Source organism: Mobula birostris, chromosome 13 (genome assembly GCF_030028105.1).
Source record: "Mobula birostris isolate sMobBir1 chromosome 13, sMobBir1.hap1, whole genome shotgun sequence".
NCBI classification, from domain to species: Eukaryota; Metazoa; Chordata; class Chondrichthyes; order Myliobatiformes; family Myliobatidae; genus Mobula; species Mobula birostris.
Window position 1 is genome coordinate 34,863,206 of NC_092382.1, and position 14,817 is coordinate 34,878,022.

The 14,817-nt window shown below is 43.0% G+C and overlaps 1 protein-coding gene across 2 annotated transcripts in view; it reads left to right on the top strand.

Annotated features, from left to right (window-relative positions):
* Positions 1 to 14,817, top strand: part of LOC140206709 (NACHT, LRR and PYD domains-containing protein 3-like) — a 78,248-nt gene that overhangs the window by 36,013 nt on the left and 27,418 nt on the right. For both annotated transcript variants that reach the window (XM_072274876.1, XM_072274877.1), the window contains exon 4: positions 12,961 to 13,127. In XM_072274876.1, coding sequence (XP_072130977.1) covers positions 12,961 to 13,127 — 167 coding nt within the window. The remainder of the gene's footprint in view (positions 1 to 12,960; positions 13,128 to 14,817) is intronic.

Here is a 14,817-nt window from a genome sequence, read left to right on the forward strand (position 1 = left end):
GGAGCCTTCAGCCCCACTCCCTTCACCCCCCTCCCCCGGTCAACTCCGCAAACTAGTTGGAGTCCCTGGCCCGCTGTCAATCCTGCTGAGACTGCAAATTCGGCGGGAGGAGAGAGAGCAGTGCCCCGCGCGTGCGCAGCCCTCCGGTGAAAAATGATATTGTATCCGTTAAATAGGGACCATGGACAATTCTGATTTGATGGAGACAGACGTGAAAGCACAGAGGAACATCTGGAGAAATTTCTGAAACGCCAGTTCACTGCTGTTGTTACTGCGCAGTCGGGAATCTTCCAGAGGGAAGGCATCAGAATCCTCGGCTTTGCCTGCTGTTGGTGACCGAGATTGAGGTTGAATCGTTCGGATAGAGATGACGCTCAGTACTTGGTGTCAGAGAGCGGATCGGAGGCTCGAAGTTTTCGGATGACTCAGAGTCGGACTGTGGTCGGGCATGGCAGGGAGAGTTTTTCTTCCTCCTCCTGTCTGCGTGAGATGTGGGACATTTGAGAGACTTTGAACTTTTTACTGTTCTCATGGACTTCTTCATCAAGTTATGGTATTGTTGCACTGTTGTAACTATATGTTATAATTATATAGTTTTGTTAGTTTTTTCAGTCTTGGTCTGTCCTGTGTTTTGTGATATCACACCAGAGGAAATATCGTATCATTTCTTAATGCATGCATTACTAAATGACAATAAAAGAGGACTGCATGTCTTCATAATCTAAAAATGATGACTAACTTCATACCCATACTTTTGCTAGATGCTGCCTTGTAAGCAATGATCCCTATTGATAGCTGTATTTTGTCAGGTCTATGCATTCCTCTGGTATGTATTTTGACTGCAGTAGGCACAGAACCGTAAACATTACGCTATGTCTGAATGTCCCTTTTTACTCATGTACCAGGTTTCCTTATGATGTTCAGAGCTTTGATCTCTGATATCACCCTTTCCACGTCACCGGCTTCTCCAGCCCTCTCCTATTACGTCACTGAGTTCACAAGACCAGTAATTCGAAATGTCGTTGAACCATGCATTTTCGTGCTTTTTCAAAGTTTCAAAGGTTAATGTCAGTGAAATGTATACAATACACATCTTCAAATGCTATTTCTTCGGAGCAATTCACGAAAACAGTGGAGTGCCCCTAAAGAGTGAATGATAGTTAAAGCTCCTCTCTCTCCCACGTGTAAGCAGCAGAAAGCAACAATCCCCTAACCCCATCTACATAAAAACCCACAACAGCAAAGGCACGGACTTGCAGTACTGCAAAGACTACATTGTTCACCCGGCATTCGACATACCACAGGCTCTCTCTCTCCCTAATAAGGGAGAAAAGGTGGTCTCCATTTCACGATGTTAAAAGTCTGTTGCGTCGCTTTTTTTCCAAGCTATGTGCTTAAAGATCTCGAGTTGCTGGGCACACAGTCTTAGATCTTCTATCTTACACTGCACACCAGTCTTCTGCTCGGACACTGACCTCTGAACCCCCCGTCTGCAGAGCCACGAAAATTCAGACCTCCAAAGATGAGCAAAGTTCTTAGGCCGAGCCCTTGGTGTGCCGAATAATGGACAGTTGTGAAACCACGATAGCGGATCCCATTCCCGCAAGGAACCGTAGTCAGCCTGTAACTCCAGGTCAGGGTCTTCAAAACAACCTTGAGGAGGAAAAACGGAGATATTAAAGATGGAAATAGAGCTGTTTCTGAAAAGGCAAGCTTGGAGTTGCCGTTAGGAGTCATTAACGCTCCTATATTCCACCTTCTTATTGTGAAGTTGTTGAATTTCACCGCTCATGGAATAATGACCGTGAGACGCAAATTAAAATATCCCTTTGCAGCGTTAATTTGAATTGTGTTGAATCATTTTCATTGAATTATCGATTCTCAGAAACACCAATAAGTAAAGGTACCAGAATGCCAGCAATTATTCATTAGCTTGTGCGATTTAAGCATTGATTGTTCTCTATTTGCCCAGTCTGTACCTCTCTGTGACTCCAACCCAATCTATCTCATGCTTTAGGATTGTTTACTGTCATTCAGCAGTCCACGAGTGTAAAGGAGAGCAGAACGAATATTGCACGAGTCCGGTGCAGCTGTCAAAAACACATTACTTATAAAAACAGAATAAATATAAATGGAATACTATGAAAAATAAAATTACACGCAGCTATTTAATGTGCTGGTAAATACATAGGATTAACTGTATGCAAACACTGATGGTATGTACTTAAATAGAGGCTGGTTGTGGGAGTATCTGAACATGAGATGACTGACCGGAAATGATAAAGTGACAAAGTGGATGGTCACTAAACTGTGCCTGACTGTCTGAGCGTTGTGCAGCACAATTGCAAAGACTTAAAACAGTATCATACCAATCCACTCCCACTCACCTGGGGTCACAGGGAGAGAAAGTTAGAAACATTTGGATTCCTGGGCAGAAAATGTTCCAGTTGGTCTCATTTTGAATTTATCAGCAAATTACTGAGACAGATGGAAACAAATTTGCTTCTCTGCACAAGTGAGACTCTCAACTATGCATCAACTCTGCAACAGACTACTTAACCAAGCTTGAAAGAGGTGCAGTAATTTTGTCAGAAATCATCAAGGGCAAACGATCAACAGACCTTTCCCTTACAATGCTTCAATTGGAATCAGGTTTATTATCACCGGCATGTGTTGTGAAATTTGTTAACTTAGAAACATAGAAAATTGGTGCAGGAGTAGGCCATTCGGCCCTTCGAGCCTGCACCGACATTTATTATGATCATGGCTGATCATCCAACTCAGAACCCCGCCCCAGCCTTCCCTCCATACCCCCTGACCCCCGTAGCCACAAGGGCCATATCTAACTCCCTCTTAAATATAGCCAATGAACTGGCCTCAACTGTTTCCTGTGGCAGAGAATTCCACAGATTCACCACTCTCTGTGTGAAGAAGTTTTTCCTAATCTATGTCCTAAAAGGCTTCCCCTTTATCCTCAAACTGTGACCCCTTGTTCTGGACTTCCCCAACATCGGGGACAATCTTCCTGCATCTAGCCTGTCCAATCCCTTTAGGATTTTATACATTTCAATCAGATCCCCCCTCAATCTTCTAAATTCCAACGAGTACAAGCCCAGTTCATCCAGTCTTTCATCATATGAAAGTCCTGCCATCCCAGGAATCAATCTGGTGAACCTTCTTTGTACTCTCTCTATGGCTTTCCTCAGATTAGCGGACCAAAACTGCACACAATACTCCAGGTGTGGTCTCACCAAGGCCGTGTACAACTGCAGTAGTACCTCCCTGCTCCTGTACTCGAATCCTCTCGGTATAAATGCTAGCATACCATTCGCCTTTTTCACCGCCTGCTGTACCTGCATGCCCACTTTCAATGACTGGTGTATAATGACACCCAGGTCTCGTTGCACCTCCCCTTTTCCTAATTGGCCACCATTCAGATAATAATCTGTTTTCCTGTTTTTGCCACCAAAGTGGATAACTTCACATTTATCCACATTAAATTGCATCTGCCATGAATATGCCCACTCACCCAACCTATCCAAGTCACGCTGCATCCCCTTAGCATCCTCCTCACAGCTAACACTGCCGCCCAGCTTCGTGTCATCCGCAAACTTGGAGATGCTGCATTTAATTCCCTCATCCAAGTCATTAATATATATTGTAAACAACTGGGGTCCCAGCACTGAACCTTGCGGTACCCCACTAGTCACTGCCTGCCATTCTGAAAAGGTCCTGTTTATTCCCACTCTTTGCTTCCTGTCTGCTAGCCAATTCTCTATCCACATCAATACCTTACCCCTAATACCGTGTGCTTTAAGTTTGCATACTAATCTCCTGTGTGGGACCTTGTCAAAAGCCTTTTGAAAATCCAAATATACCACATCCACTGGTTCTCCCCCATCCACTCTACTAGTTACATCCTCAAAAAATGCTATGAGATTCGTCAGACATGATTTTCCTTTCACAAATCCATGCTGACTTTGTCCGACGATTTCACCGCTTTCCAAATGTGCTGTTATCACATCTTTGATAACTGACTCCAGCAGTTTCCCCACCACCGACGTTAGGCTAACCAGTCTATAATTCCCCGGTTTCTCTCTCCCTCCTTTTTTAAAAAGTGGAGTTATATTAGCCACCCTCCAATCCTCCGGAACCAGTCCAGAATCTAACGAGTTTTGAAAAATTATCACTAATGCACCCACTATTTTTTGGGCTACTTCCTTAAGCACTCTGGGATGCAGACCATCTGGCCCTGGGGATTTATCTGCCTTTAATCCCTTCAATTTACCTAACACCACTTCCCTACTAACATGTATTTCTCTCAGTTCCTCCATCTCACTGGACCCTCTGTCCCCTACTATTTCTGGAAGATTATTTATGTCCTCCTTAGTGAAGACAGAACCAAAGTAATTATTCAATTGGTCTGCCATGTCCTTGCTCCCCATAATCAATTCACCTGTTTCTGTCTGTAGGGGACCTACATTTGTCTTTACCAGTCTTTTCCTTTTTACATATCTATAAAAGCTTTTACAGTCAGTTTTTATGTTGCCTGCCAGTTTTCTCTCATAATCTTTTTTCCCCTTCCTAATTAAGCCCTTTGTCCTCCTCTGCTGAACTCTGAATTTCTCCCAGTCCTCAGGTGAGCCACTTTTTCTGGCTAATTTGTATGCTTCTTCTTTGGAATTGATACTAACCCTAACTTCTCTTGTCAGCCACGGGTGCACTACCTTCCTTGATTTATTCTTTTGCCAAACTGGGATGAACAATTGTTGTAGTTCATCCATACAACCTTTAAATGCTTGCCATTGCATATCCACCGTCAATCCTTTAAGTGTCATTTGCCAGTCTATCTAAGCTAATTCATGTCTTATACCTTCAAAGTTACCCCTCTTTAAGTTCAGAACCTTTATTTCTGAATTAACTATGTCACTCTCCATCTTAATGAAGAATTCCACCATATTATGGTCACTTTTACCCAAGGGGCCTCTCATGACAAGATTGCTAATTAACCCTTCCTCATTGCTCAAAACCCAGTCCAGAATAGCCTGCTCTCTAGTTGGTTCCTCGACATGTTGGTTCAAAAAACCATCCCGCATACATTCCAAGAAATCCTCTTCCTCAGCACCTTTACCAATTTGGTTCACCCAATCTACATGTAGATTGAAGTCACCCATTATAACTGCTGTTCCTTTATTGCACACATTTCTAATTTCCTGTTTAATACCATCCCCAACCTCACTACTACTGTTAAGTGGCCTGTACACAACTCCCACCAGTGTTTTCTGCCCCTTAGTGTTATGCAGCTCTACCCATATGGATTCCACATCTTCCCGGCTTATGTCCTTCCTTTCTATTGCGTTAATCTCATCTTTAACCAGCAACGCCACCCCACCTCCTTTTCTTTCATGTCTATCCCTCCTGAATATTGAATATCCCTGAACGGTGAGCTCCCATCCTTGGTCACCCAGGAGTTAGCAGCAGTTCAATTCTCTATATAATACAGAAGAAAAAGAAATGTAATAATAATATCTATTATAGTAAACGTAGACTGAACTGATTAAAAATTGTGCAACAACAGACATAATATATATTAAAAATGTGAGGTATTGTTCACGGGATCACTGTCCATTCAGGAATCGGATGGCAGTGGGGGTAAAATGCGAAAAGAGGATGCCTTTGGTGCTGGAGGTCCATGGAGGTCCTTAAAAATGGACGCTGCCTCTCAGAGACACCGCTCCTTGAAGGTAACCTGGGTAATTTGTAGGCTAGTACCCAAGCTGGAGCGGAAGAAATTTCTCGCCCTCTGCAGCTTCTTTCGTCCTCTGCTGTAGCCCCCTCCCCTGTAGTAGAGAAGGATACAGCCTGTTAGAGTTCTCTCCACAGTATATCTATAGAAGATATTGAGTGTTTTTTTGTTGACGTACCAAATTTCTACAAGCTCCTAATGAAATATGGACGCTGCCTTCCTTCATTGTAGTTACATCGGTATTTTGGGACCAGGTTAGGTCCGCGGAGATCTTGACACCCAGATCACTCTCTCCACTTTGACCCCTCTTTAAGGATTGGTATGCATTCCTTCATCTTACCATTCCCGAAGTCCACAATCAGCTTTTTTTTTGCTTTACTGACGTTGAGTGCCAGGTTGTTGCGGCACCACTCCACATGTTGGCATACCACACTCATGTGCGCCCTTTCGTCTCCATCTGAGATTCTCCCAACAATGGTTGTATCATCAGCAGATTTATAGATGGTATTTGAGCTATGCCCAGCCACTCAGTCATGACGGTAGAGAGAGCAGAGCAGTGGGCTAAGCACACACCTCTGAGCTGCACCATGTTGATCGGCAGCGAGGCGGCGATGTTAAAACCAATCCGCACAGATTGCGGTCTTCTAGTTAGGATCCAATTGCAGAGAGAGGTATAGGAGCCCAGGTTCTGTAACTTCTCAATCAGGATTGTGGGAATGATGTTATTAAATACTGAGCTATAGTCGATGAACAGCATCCTGACAGCTGTTTGTATTGTCCAGGTGGTCTAAGGCCGTGTGAAGAGCCATTGAGATTGCACCTGCTGTTGACCTATTGTGGCGATAGGCAAATTGCAATGGGTCCAGGTCCTTGCTGAGGCAAGTGCTGAGTCGAGTCATGACCAACCTATCAAATCATTTCATCACTGTAGATATGAGTGCTACGGGGCAATAGCCATGAAGGCAGCGCACATTATTCTTCTTTGGCACTGGTATAATTGTTGCCATTTTGAAGCAAGTGGGAACTTCCGTCTGTAGCTGTGAGAAATTAAAATGTCCGTGCATACTTCCACCAGTTGGTTAGCACAAGTTTTCTGCGCCTTATCATGTTCTCCGTCGGCAGCTTCCACCTTTCGGAGGTTCGATTTCTTTAAAGACATCCTAACATCGGCCCCTGACAGACAGATCACAGGGTCACCAAGTCCATCACGGATTGTCACAGCTGTAGTTATATTCTTCCTTTCAATGTGGGCATAGAAGTTTTTGGGTTATATGGTAGTGAAGCATCACTACCATTCATTCAATTGGGTTTCACTTTGTAGGAATTAATTGTTTGCAAACTCTGCCAGAGTTGTCGACATCCAATGTCACCTCCAACATCATAAGAAATTGTCTCTTCGCCCTTGTGATAGCCATTCGCCTCATACTTGGTCCTGTGGTACAGATCTGTGTCGCCAGCCTTTAATGCCACAGATCTAGCCTTCAGCAGACGACGTACCTGATGATTCTTCCACGGCTTTCATTTGGGAATGCAACCTGTCATTGATGGTTTGGGCCCAGTGTTTTAGCTGTCCTGGTTGTTTGGGTTTGAACTAGTCTGGGTGGGAAATAACAAAATAAATGATCTAGGTTGCAAGTCTGGGATGAAAAAAAAACTAAGATAATATCGTTGTGGCCTTGGGCCGAATACAAGTAGAAACTGATGCAGGTCAGTCAGATCAGATTCAGGCAGTGAATTGAAACATAACAGACTGATCTGATAAGGAAAAGAAGAAGAATGGAGAAATGGATGAGTATGGGCAGCGCAAATCTGTGGAGACCAGCCATCGCATAAGTGGATGACTGCATGCAGAAACATGGAGATTACAGCAGGATCCATGATAGGGAGCGCTGTATGCTTCATGAACTGTACCCTATCCATTACATTTTAGAGCATTGGTGCATCCATGACAGGCTGCCATGCAGCTGTTCAATATACTGCATTACGTATTCATAGAAATCTGTCAACATTTTAGATGTGATGAGAAATCTCCGAAAACTGCTAAAACATTGAGGCGCTGCCGTGTTTTCTTCAGAATTGCACTCGTGCTTGGCACAAGACAGTTCCTCCAAACTGATAACATCTAGGTATTTGAAGTCACTAACCCACTCCACTTCTGATTCTCTGATGAGAAATGCCTCAGGGACTTCTGGTTTCCTTCTCCTGAAGGCTGTAATCAATTCCTTAGTCTTGCTGACATTGAGTGAGAACTCTTGCTGGACAGTAACCATCACTCTGGAACGTTCGAACGGAGCGGTTGTACGCCGCCCTACAAAAAGCAATTCTGAATGCGCACATTCACAGGGGTGATCACCAATTCCACCAACGTTTACCAAATTCAGAAATCTGCATTTAACGGGCTGCAACAATTTTAGAGAGTTTCCTCAGCGTCCGTGGTTTCGGCAGGGATCATTTTCTCACTTTCTTCAAGCAGAGCGTTCATGACTGGACGAGTAGCTAGTAGTCATGAGTCAAGCAGCAGCACCGCCACATCCTTTTGGTCAATGTATCCCGCCGATTTTTATTTTATTTATGTAGATATAAAACGGGGAATCACGGACTATTTACTCGGACATCACATCCGTGGGTCATTCTACACACTTGCAGTTTGTAGACATTGGAATTAGAGAACATGTGGTAAATGTCGAAACTGGAACCCAAGTACGGAGGTAAGACAGACTCCATTGTAGGAGAAACAAACTTGGCAACAAAGCCATCTATTCCATCGTCTAAATCAATAATATACAGCAGGAAAAGAAGTGGTCTGAACACCGACCCCTGCGGAACACCACTAGTCACGGGACAGCCAACCAGAAAAGGATTATTTTATTCCCATTCGTTGCGTGATTGAAGGGCTTCCTTTTAGAACTGAGATGCGGGGAAATTACTTTAGTCTGAGGGTGACAAATCTGTGGAATTTGTTGCCACAAGTGGCTGTGGAGGCCAGGTCATTGGGTGCACTTAAGGCTGAGATAGATAGATTCCTGATTAGCCAGGGCATCAAAGCATATGGGGTGAAAGCAGGATTGTGGGGATGACTGGATGAAGTAGATCAGCCCATGATTGAATGCCCTACTTACGCTGCTATATGTTGTAGTCTTATGTTGAAAGGCATAGTCAGAGAAGATGCAGAAAGGATGTTTCCCATGGTGGAAGAGTCTCGGACAAGAGGGCACAGCCTCAGGACAGAGGGGCGTCCTTTTAAAAAGGAGATGCGGAGAAATTTCTTTAGACAAATGGCGGTGAATTTATGGAATTTGCAGCTGTGGAGGCCATGTTCTTGGTTTTATCTGAGGCAGACATTGATAGATTATTTATTGGACATGGCAACAAAGGTTACGGGGGAAGGCCGGGAACTGGGGTTGAGGACGAGATTTTTTAAAAACTGTCAGCCTTGATTGAATGGTCGAGCAGTCTCGGTGGGCCATATGGCCTAATTCTGCTGCTATGTCTTATGGTCTTATGGTGTTATGGTAATAAGATAGAGAAAGAAGTTGTTGATTTGCGATTTTGCCCAGTCCAGAGTCACTGCTCTCTGGATAAAGAAATTTGTCCTCACCTATATTCTAAAAGGACGCCACTCTCTTCTGGGGCTGGTCTTGGACTTTCCCAATATTACAGCCCTTCTCTCCACAACAAATCTAAAAAAGTAATTTCACCATTCGATTGGTTTCAATGAGGTCACAGTCATTCTTTTAAATTCTACTGAATACAGGCCCAGGGCTATCAAATGTTCTTCATGTGACAAGCTATTCAATCCTGGAATCATTTTTGTGAACCTCCTTTCAACCCTCTGCAGTTTCAGCATAGCTTTTCTAAGATGAGGGGCCCAACACTGCTCACAATATTCCCAGTGAGGCTTCACCATTTTTAAAAATAAATAGTCATCATTATATCCTTGGTTCGATATGCTAGTCTCTTGACATGAATGTCTACATTGTATTTGCTTTCTTCACCACAAACTCAACCTGCAAAATAACCGTAGCGAATCCTGCAAAAGGACTCCCAATTCTTTTGCACCTCAGTTTCTTGTATTTTTTCTCCATTTAGAAAATAGTCAACACTTTCATTTCCTTTTTTTTACGAATTGCATTACAGTACACTTCCAAACACTGTATTCCATCTACCATTTATTTGCCCATTCCCCTAATCGGTCAAAGTCCTTCTGTAACATCTCTACTTCCTCGAAACCTCTTCTGTCTTCAGATCACCTGCAAACTTGCAACAAACCATAAATTCTGTCATCCAAATTAATGACATATAACGTAAAAAAGAACCGGACCTAACCCAGACTGCTGGGGACACACCACTAGTCACACGGCCAAGCAGAAGATGCTCCCTTTATTGGCACTCTTTGCACCTTGCCAAACAACTCCTGTTTTATCCATTCTCGATTCATTCCTGTACTACAATGGGCTCGTAGCTGGTTATGCAGCCTTACGTGCGGCATCTTTTTAAAGGTCTTCTGAAAATCGAACTACAGAATATCAACCGATTCACTATTGTCTATTTGTTCTTTCTTCAGAGAATTGCAACTGATCTGTCGGGCAAGATGTTTTGTTGAGAAAACTATGACCTACGACCTATTGTATCATGTGCCACCAAGTATTTTGAGACATCCTTAGTAATAGACTGCAACATCTTCCTAACAACTGAGGTCAGACAAACTAGCCTATAGTTTCCTTTCATCTGCCTCTCTCCCTTCTTGAAGCGTGGAATGGGCATTTGGGATTTTACAAACTTCTGGAACCATTCCAGAATCTAGTGATTCTTGAAAAATCATTATTAATGCCTGTACGATTACTTTAGCCACTTCTTTCAGAACTCTGGGAAGTGCAACACCTGGTCCAGGTGACTACTGTACTTTCAGACCTTTCATTTTCTCAAAACCCTCCTCCCGAGTAATGGTAACTTCATACGCTTCATTACACCTGACACCTGAAACTTCCAACATATTGCTAGTGTTTTCCACTGTGAAAACTGATGCACACTACGTATTGATTTCCATATCCACTCTTAACTCTCTTTTACAGTTTTTGTATCTGAAGAAATAGTTGCTATAGGCTTTAATATTAGTGGATTACTTAGCTCTTGTGAGTGATGGAAGTGAAGGGAACAGTCAAGTCTGTTTCACCTCTAGACAGGCACTGATGTTGAAGACACTCCAAGATTCATTTCTGAAAGTCACCGCCAGATAATTGAAGCATTTCTGGGATTTAAGAGATTGCGTGGTAACAAAGAATTTTGGGATTTGGAAGGACAATCAGCAATTTCCAACTGGTTTTCTGGGCTGCAGTGCAATGGTGATGAAGGGTGTTTTCAGAATCTGTTTCTGGCAGCCGAGCCGAGAACATTACCAGTGTTGAGAATGGCCCAGGAGCAGGAGACAGCTCTTTGTAGAGAAAATTATGTCTGTTTGGATGTTTTAATGCACTAATCAAAGTCTGGGCTGAGGACAAATGGTGAACGTAGTTTTCTAAAAGGATGCTTTAGGTCCTTCTACGCGGAAATAGCACAGAGTCTTTGAGGAATATGAACGAGCAGGAGACAATCATGGAATGAAACAAGGCTATCAGGGGTATGATTAATGTGAATCCCAAGGCATTTCAACTCAGTGACGAGAACACGTAACACACAAAAAGGGAGGGTGTCAGCAGGTCAAGCAGTATCTATGGGGGAAAATGAATAAGGAATGTCTGGGCCGAGACTTTGAATCAGAAACTATCGATACGATCTTCTGTAATTGAAATATTCAATCACAAGCAATCCCCTGCTGAATCTTTTCTGCACTCTCTTCAGTACAAATACATCCATCCGGTTGTATTGTTACTAGAACTACACACGCTGTTCCGACTGACCCAACCAACTTATAAAGTTGTCAGAAGACTTCCCTGCAAGTGTACTCTGTGCTGCAACAAATGATGTCAAAATGTTAACAATTGCCTCCACACATTGCCTACTTGAGCTGCTACATTCACAGACCTTTGCATTTATTAAAAGTTCAAAATTCACTGTGAATTTATTAGCAAAGTACACATCTGTCACCATATACAAGTCTAGGATTAATTTCCCTGTGAACGATCTGGACAATTGGATACAAAAATGACCAGGTGAAAGGAATCAGACAGTTAATAATAGAGAGCTACTCAGATTGTCGGCTTGTGACTAGTGGTATCTATGAATGCTGGATCCACTGTTTGCTATCTGTATTAAAGATATGGGAGATAAAGTTGTTAATGTCATTCTTGCGTTTGCAAATGCTACCAGAATTGCTGGTACATTGGACAATGAAGGGGATTATAAGATCATAAGATATAGGACCAGAATTAGGCCATCTGCCCATCGAGTCTGCTCCAGCATTCAATCATGGCTGATCCTCTTTTTTTGCTTCTCCTCAACCCCAGTTCTCGACCTTCCCTCCGTAACCTTTGATGCCATGTCCAATCAAGAACCTATCACTCTCTACCTTAAATACACCCAACGACCTGTTCTCCACAGCTGCATGTGGGAACAAATTCCACAAATTCACCACCTTTTGGTTAAAGAAATTGCTCCGCATGTCTGTTTTGCCTCAGACTCTCCTACCATGGGAAACTTCCTTTCCACATCTACTCTGTCAAGGCCATTCAAACTTATTATAAATTTACAAGGGGACCGTGGGAAGTGCGCCAAGGAATAGACGCACTTGGAGGGTTGGTCAGAGAGGAGAAAATACTATGTGAGTGTGGTACATGTGGTGTAGTGGGGCACCCTTTACCCCACTACAGGAAATGTACTACCTGAAGCGAGGATTTGTATGATGTGTATTGAAGGAAATGCAGCTGCCCAGATTAAGATAATTTATTTGATGTGAATTAAGGAAAAGTAGTCGCTCAGATGAAGAGAGTATCTCAGAGAAGCGAGAATCATTGACAATCACAGTATTTATTGGCCATATTTGTACTGGATGAGAGGGTGGTTTGGGAGTAAGACTGTGGGGAACTGGTCCTTCTGGTAAACTGATGTCCAGAGCATTGTTATGTCGGTTTTAAAAGATTGGAAGAAAATCCGTATTTTGTAGCTAAATGTAGGTAACACTAAGATTCGAGACATGATTGATTTGCTGCGTAAGGTGACAGCAGTGGAGACGAGGGATATTCGAGTTCGTGTCTACCTTATCCTTTTTAAATTCACAGCTACAGAATCTACAATCTCTGAGCTCCTGGCTCAGTGGGACGAGTATCGACTGTACCAACTAACAAAGTTCTACAGGGACAGACTGAAACAAGCAATTGAAGAAAAGGTTGAAAGACTGGGTTGGATGTTGACAAAGGAGGGACATTTCAGTGCACAAGAAAATGAGGTGAGTATTTCATATATTGTGACATAACTGTTGATATCAAAGGGAATAGTGATAATCGCCTGCACGTTCTAGAATTTACATCTGACTCTGGAAGTTGTATCTCTGGCTTGTCTCCAGCAGATCTGGTTTTAGCTGTAAAAGCCTGTTAAGGTGGGGAGCACAGGGAACTACAGGTTCAGCATACCCTTCTCCTCTTGCACCTGCTGTATTTATCGCTGTGGTATAAGAGTAGGGGCTGCGCATCTGGACTGTTGAGCAGGCATTCAGTCTAAAGTTAACTTCACATATTATCAGGACCATCGGTCAAATTCAGCTGAGCTCATTAACCCAGGATAAATAAAAAACTGGGCTTCATTGCACATACTGAGGGTCGGAAAGCAGCTAGCCACACATGTTCTCACCTCCATCTGAATTCCCCAAAAATGGGTGGCTGACCTTTCATTGAGTTATAGAAAAGTGATGACTGAAACAGGCCCTTTGTCCCATCTAGTCATTGTCTAACCATTTAAACTGCCTACTCCCAACGGCCATAACCTTCTGTACCCCTACCATTCATGTATCTACCCAAAATTCTGGTAACAGTTGAAATTGAACATGCTTGCAACACGCACCGGTAGTACGATCCACTCCCTCGACCCCCTGAGTGGTTCCCCTCACGTTCCCCTTAAAGTTTTCACTTCTCACCCTTAATCGATTACCGTGTGTTGTAGCAAAGCCCGACCTCAGCGGAAAAAGCCTGCTTGCAATCTTCTGATCTGTGCACCTCATAATTTCACATACCTCTATCAAATATCCATGCAACAAATAAAATCTTAACCAATTCAATCTTTCCTTATAACTCAGGTCCTCCAGTCCCGTCAACAACTTGGTTAAATTTTCTCAGTACACATTCAACCTAATATACAGCTTTCCTCTACGTCGGTGACCATGAATGCACACAAGATTCTGAATTCAGTCTCACCAATATCTTATACAGGTTCAATCTAACACTTCTTCTCCTGTATTCCGTATTTTCATTTCTGAAGTCTAATGTGACAAAAGCAGTCTTTAAAATCCTATCATAATCTGCCGCCCCTTTCGCTGAATTATGAAAATGTGTTTCTGGATACCTTTGGTCTGCTACATTCCTTCATTTTCCAACCATTCACTGTGCAAGATCTGCTCTGTGTGAATCTACCATGATGCAACACTTGGCATGTGTCTGCATTGAATTGCATCTGCTATTTTTCAGCCCATTTTCCAGCCGGTCAAGCTGCAAGCCACGATAGCTTTCCACGCTGTTCACTGCACTTCCAGTTCTGGTATCATTTAAATTTGCTGATCCAATTAACCATATTGTCATCCAGATCATTGATATAAATGATAAAGACCGAAAGGCCCAGCACCGATCCCTGCGGCACTCCAATAGTTACAGGCCTACAGTCAGAGACTCAATTATCTACTACACCTCTTTGGCTTCTTCCAGGAAGGCAATGCCTATTCCAGTTGACTACCTCCTCCTGAATGCTGAGTAACTGAACTTATTGTGTCATAACCAAGGATCAGCATACCGTAGATTCGGCCATTGCGTTTGTGGAAATGCAGGTGTCATTTCATTATTATTTCATTGTGATGGCATTTAACTCCATTCTTTTCGTCGTAGTGCTTGTCGAGACCTGAGCAAAGCACAGCAATGTTTCGATGCCTGCTT